General features: G+C 41.0%; 1 protein-coding gene across 4 annotated transcripts in view; it reads right to left on the reverse strand.

Annotated features, from left to right (window-relative positions):
• ASPH (aspartate beta-hydroxylase) overlaps positions 1-5221 on the reverse strand; it is a 169921-nt gene that overhangs the window by 48625 nt on the left and 116075 nt on the right. For all 4 annotated transcript variants that reach the window (XM_010830312.1, XM_010830318.1, XM_010830307.1 and 1 more), the window contains one exon: positions 4756-4842. In XM_010830312.1, the coding sequence (XP_010828614.1) occupies positions 4756-4842 (87 nt within the window). The remainder of the gene's footprint in view (positions 1-4755; positions 4843-5221) is intronic.

The following is a 5221-nucleotide window of genomic DNA, read 5'->3' on the forward strand; positions in this document are numbered from 1 at the left end:
ATTCCAGTCCACAGTTCCTGTACTTCCACTAGCTTATTCCTGTGCTCATTCATTCATTCAACAACTATACTCTGTCTATGCTATGCTATGTAAGTCACTTCAGTCATGTCTGACTCTGTGCGACCCCATAGACGGCAGCCAAGACAGATGCAAACAAACAAAACATATTAACCCTTTAGAAAAGGGCAATTCACCTTGGCTTGACAGGAAAAAAAGCTTCAAAATATAGAATGATCTGTTCATAACTGCAAATGGCCTTTAGAACAGACCTATCTACCACAAAAGAAAGTCCAATGTCAATGACTCATATCAGTCATCCTGCCTGAGTAACCTTCTGGATATTCATATGCTGGCTTTTCTGTTTAGGCCTAAGTTTCTTGTGGGTTTGGCCCTAGTGAGTTAATGCCTCAAAACATGATCCTTCCTAAGTGACGTCACAGAATGCCAGAGTCCTAGAGCTGAGAGAGTCCTACTGAGAACATCTTGTTCACCTTCTTCATTTGCCAACCTCTTCAAGCTACCAAACAGATCCCAGAACTGGAGGGTTTCTTCACGGTTAGTTCAAGGACAAATGCCTATCAAGACATTGTTCTCTATCTAGAGAGGGATAAATATCTTCACTAACCTCAATCTGAAATGAGAGAAAGATGATACAACTACATGCCTTGTTCCTTTCTCTCCTCCATCCTTCAAAGTCCTTCATTTTAATGAAGTATCAACATTTCAGAACTTACAGCATTGGAATTTTAATGTCAGAATTAAAATGTGATGTAATTCTTTAAAGTCTCTTAAATAAAACTGATAGGCTTTGCTTTGAGTATCAACATTGATTGATATTGATCAGTTTAACATCTGTAGACGAAGGATTTGCCCTGAAACTGAACATTTGCTACAGGACATTAACATCACAAAGCGTTTTGTTGATTCAAACTAACCGCCCAATCCAACCTCCTAGGACATATGGCATTTTCTGCCTGAGAGGCACTAAAGGTTTGCGGAAGACAATAAAGTGAAACGAGCTCATAATTTTGTGTCAGATGTTCAAGGAACTTGGTCAGAATTGATTTTCACAGAGATCCAAAAAATAAGACATTAAATGGCAATCCACTCCAGTATTCTTGCCTGGAGAATCCCATGGACGGAGGAGCCTAGTAGGCCACAGTCCATGGGGTCGCAAAGAGTCTGACACGACAGAGCAACTTGACTTCACTGTAGAAATGATAGATACTGTAGCTTCCATGTTACTTAATGTCACTGAATTTATAAAATTGGTTGGGATATTCCAAAGGAATTGTTTAATCTGCTAACAAAGCATGAAAAGTCATGAGGTATTCTTCCTTACAAAATCTATCTTCTGTTGAATTTTTTTTTTTTAACTCCTATGGGACTTCCCTCACAGTCCAGTGGTTAAGACTTCATCTTCCAACACAGGAGGTGTGGGTTTGATCCTTGGTCAGGGAGCTAAGACTCCACATGCCTCATGGCCAAAAAACCACAACATAAAACAGAAGTAATATTGTAACAAATTCATGAAGACTTTAAAAATGATCCACATCAAAAAACCCCACAAAAACAAAAAACAAACAACTAATTCCTATGTATTTAATTAATTTACCAAGCTTAAATTTCACATTAATGTTAATATTGCAACACATTGTAGTATAATAGTTTATAGATAAAATATATTGCTGAGGCATAAATCTCAAATTCCTACTGTTAAATAAGGATAGATATATATATATATATATATATATATATAGTGAGTGTCATGTGCAAAACTACTGCATTTGGTACTTGCAATTAATATCACATATAAAGAAAAATCTAAAGCATGAAACATTTTTGCCATAATTAGCACTTGACCCATTATTCTCTCGAGTTAACGGGCTTTCCTTAATCAAACAAGTGCCAGAACTAGTGGCAAAGCACATCACTTATTTAAATAGGCACCATCTTCAGGTGACAAACACATTCTGTCTTGCTTAACGACAATACAATTTAGCAATTTTGGAGAATTGCTGATCCAATTAATTTATAGAAATGATATAGTTGCTATTGCGTACTGCATCATGGATAAGAGGAACTTCTCTGCATTAAATTTTCACAAATTTAATTTATTAAAACTGAATTAATACAAATTTAATAAGTTTTTAAGGAGGAGATAAGGAGAATTTGAGACTTCCCAGTTGGCTCAGTGGTAAAGAATCCGCCTACCAATGCAGGAGATGTAAGTTTGATACCTGGGTCAGAAAGATTCCCTGGAGGAGGAAATGGCAACCCACTCCAGTATTCTCGCCTGGGAAATCCCATGGACAGAGGAACCTGATGGGCTACAGTCCAAAGGGTCAAAAAAAAGTCAAGCATGACTGAAATAATTGAGCATGTACACACTCCCAGGAAGGATTTAAGCATCTAGATTTCGAGTGGTTGCCACCTTTAGTTAAGAGCCAGATGTACTTGTTTTATCTCTAGATGTGTTAGTTTTCATGAGAGTGTCACCCACAAGTGACGGCACTGCCCCCTCTGAACAAATGTTGTCAGATTCTCCTGAATCTGGAAAATTTCTGCAGCTCAGAATCTGCCATTTCCCAGCAGGGCTGACAGTCTCATCCCCCCCAGGCAGGAGGAGGTTTACTGCCTGACATCTGTACACCAGCCCTGGATTTTACCCAGGGTTCCAAACTGAATAACGCCTATGGTCTACTTGACATGTGCATTTGAATGTGTAACAGGCATCACAAACTTCACAGGAACCGGAAGTGGATCTTTGATTTTGCACCTCTCCAAACCTGTTCCAGTCTTCCTGGTCAGTACCTGGCACCATCCTCTCCTTAGACTGCCAAACCAAAACCACCAAATTCATCTCTAAAACTGAAAGTTGCTCAGCTGTGTCTGACTCTTTGCAGCCCCATGGAGTGTAGCTTGCTAGGCTCCTCTGTCCATGGGGTTTCCCAGGCGAGAATACTGGAGCAGGTAGCCTACCCCTGCTCCAGGGGATCTTCCCGACCCAGGGATTGAACCTGGGACTCCTGCACTGCAGGCAAATTCTTTACTGTCTGATTCAGTCCTGCCCTTGTCCACTGCCCCACCTCTGCGGCTGGGACCAGTCCAAGCCAGCGCATCTTGAGGACACCGGCAATGTCTCCTGTTTTCCTGGCTCCAACCTGTGCTACCATAATCCTTCTGTACCCAGCAACCAAAGTCATCTTTATTTAAAAAAAGAAAACAAAAACAACCAGAGGGGCACATCCATGCACAAACCCTCCAAGTGCTTCCAGTGCACAAAGAATACAGCCCATGAGCCCCTGGCTTCACCTACCCCACGTCACCTCCCCCAGTACGCCCCTCCTCCAGTCCACCAGGGATAAAGTCAAGGCTGATTCCCTGTTCCCTCTGCCTGGACAGCTCCTTCCTAAACCTTGTCACATTTCAGCCACTTGTCACCACCTAGGAAGGCCTTTTCTGATCACCTGATTATCTTAAGTATCGCTGTGCCACTTTCCTCCTACCACCTACGAACAAAACATCATAATAACATGTTCTTTACTCTATGACCTTCTTTTCTTTATGGTATATAGTATCAGGTAAGATGTCCTAATATATTTATTTTTAACACTTCTAATATTCTTTAAATATAGATTTATCTATAAAGACCTTTAGGGTTTTGCTCAAATGTCACCGCCTTGATGAGCTATCTTCCGGCCACCCTATCCAACATTTTAACCCCCCTCACATGTCCTATAGCTGTGCTCTGCTTTATTTTTGTCTCCTGACAGTGTATCCAGTAGCAAGCAAGAAATTCTCTTCTCTGTGTCTTGCATTGTCTTCTCCATTACAGTGAAAAGGCCCTGTGTTTTGTTGATGGCTGCATCTGCAGTGCCTAGAACAGGGCCTGCCATAGAGTGGGCTTTCACTACAAAAATTCTGAGTAAGAAACTTAAAATATCTTCCATTGGAATATAAGCTCCACAGGACAGAGACCTCTAGAGTGTTCTTTGAGATAATCCCAGGGCCTAAAACAGTATGTGGCCCATGGAGGGTTTCTGCAGCTACAGCAAGACATGGAAAAGCTTCATGAATTGAGGAGTTGAAAGATGGAGAAAGTCTGATGAGAAAGGGAGGTGAGGGTGGAGCTGGGAAGGAAGAAATGAGTCACTGACAGACACTACAGAGAGAACCAAGTCCATTCCACTTTCTATTTAACTAGGTGGTGGGTCAAATGGAATGAATGTGAAGGGGATGGGAAATCAGGGATGAAAGTGTTACTGTTTATTTTCTTTTCAAAATCGGAGAGAAACTAGATGGAGGGGGAACAAAAATACGTTACGAAATTCACCAGTACAAAATAGGAATAATTAATTGCCTTATTTAAAACAGTGTTTCTTGCTTGAATGTATGCATATGCATGAGAAGCTGATTCTGTATACAAGTCAGAAGGGAAAATGAAATGCAAATAGCGTAGTGTTGGTCGCTCAGTTGTGTCCGACTCTTTGCAGCCCCATGAACTGTAGCCTGCCAGACCCCTCTGTCCACTGAGCTCTCCAGGCAAGAATACTAGAGTGGGTTGCCATTTCCTTCTCCAGGGGATCCTCCCGACCCAGGGATGGAAACTGTGTCTCCTGCATTAGTAGGCAGACTCTTTACCACTGAGCCATCAAGGAAGCCCCAAATGCAAATACCAGGTGGTAAAAAATCCAATGATACAGAACATAAGGACATCAAAGCAGTGTCCTAAGTATCAGGGCTTCAGCATACCTGTGCTTTCCCATACCGAGCTCCTGGACTCTGAGGGTACTTGCGAACCAGTTCTTCAAATGCATTCACTGCTTCCTCAATTTTTCCCTGTTAGGAAGAGGCAATTACATACATAGAATAAATTCAAATGCATAATATAGTTATTTAATAGTCACCAAGTAAATTTTGTTAAAATTTTCCAGACTCCCTTCTGAGTTTACAGTTAACAATCTTCTGTCTTAAGATTTTAAATAAATTAACTGCATGATGGAAAACATAAAACTAAAAATGAACATAAATAGACTTTATTTTTTAAAAGGCAGAACCTAGATAGCATATTCAAAAGCAGAGACATTACTTTGCCAACAAAGGTCTGTTTAGTCAAGGCTATGGTTTTTCCTGTGGTCGTGTATGGATGTGAGAGTTGGACTGTGAAGAAGGCTGAGCGCCGAAGACTTGATGCTTTTGAACTGTGGTGTTGGAGAAG

The sequence above is a fragment of the Bison bison genome, unplaced genomic scaffold (genome assembly GCF_000754665.1).
Source record: "Bison bison bison isolate TAMUID 2011002044 unplaced genomic scaffold, Bison_UMD1.0 scf7180017858917, whole genome shotgun sequence".
NCBI classification, from domain to species: Eukaryota; Metazoa; Chordata; class Mammalia; order Artiodactyla; family Bovidae; genus Bison; species Bison bison.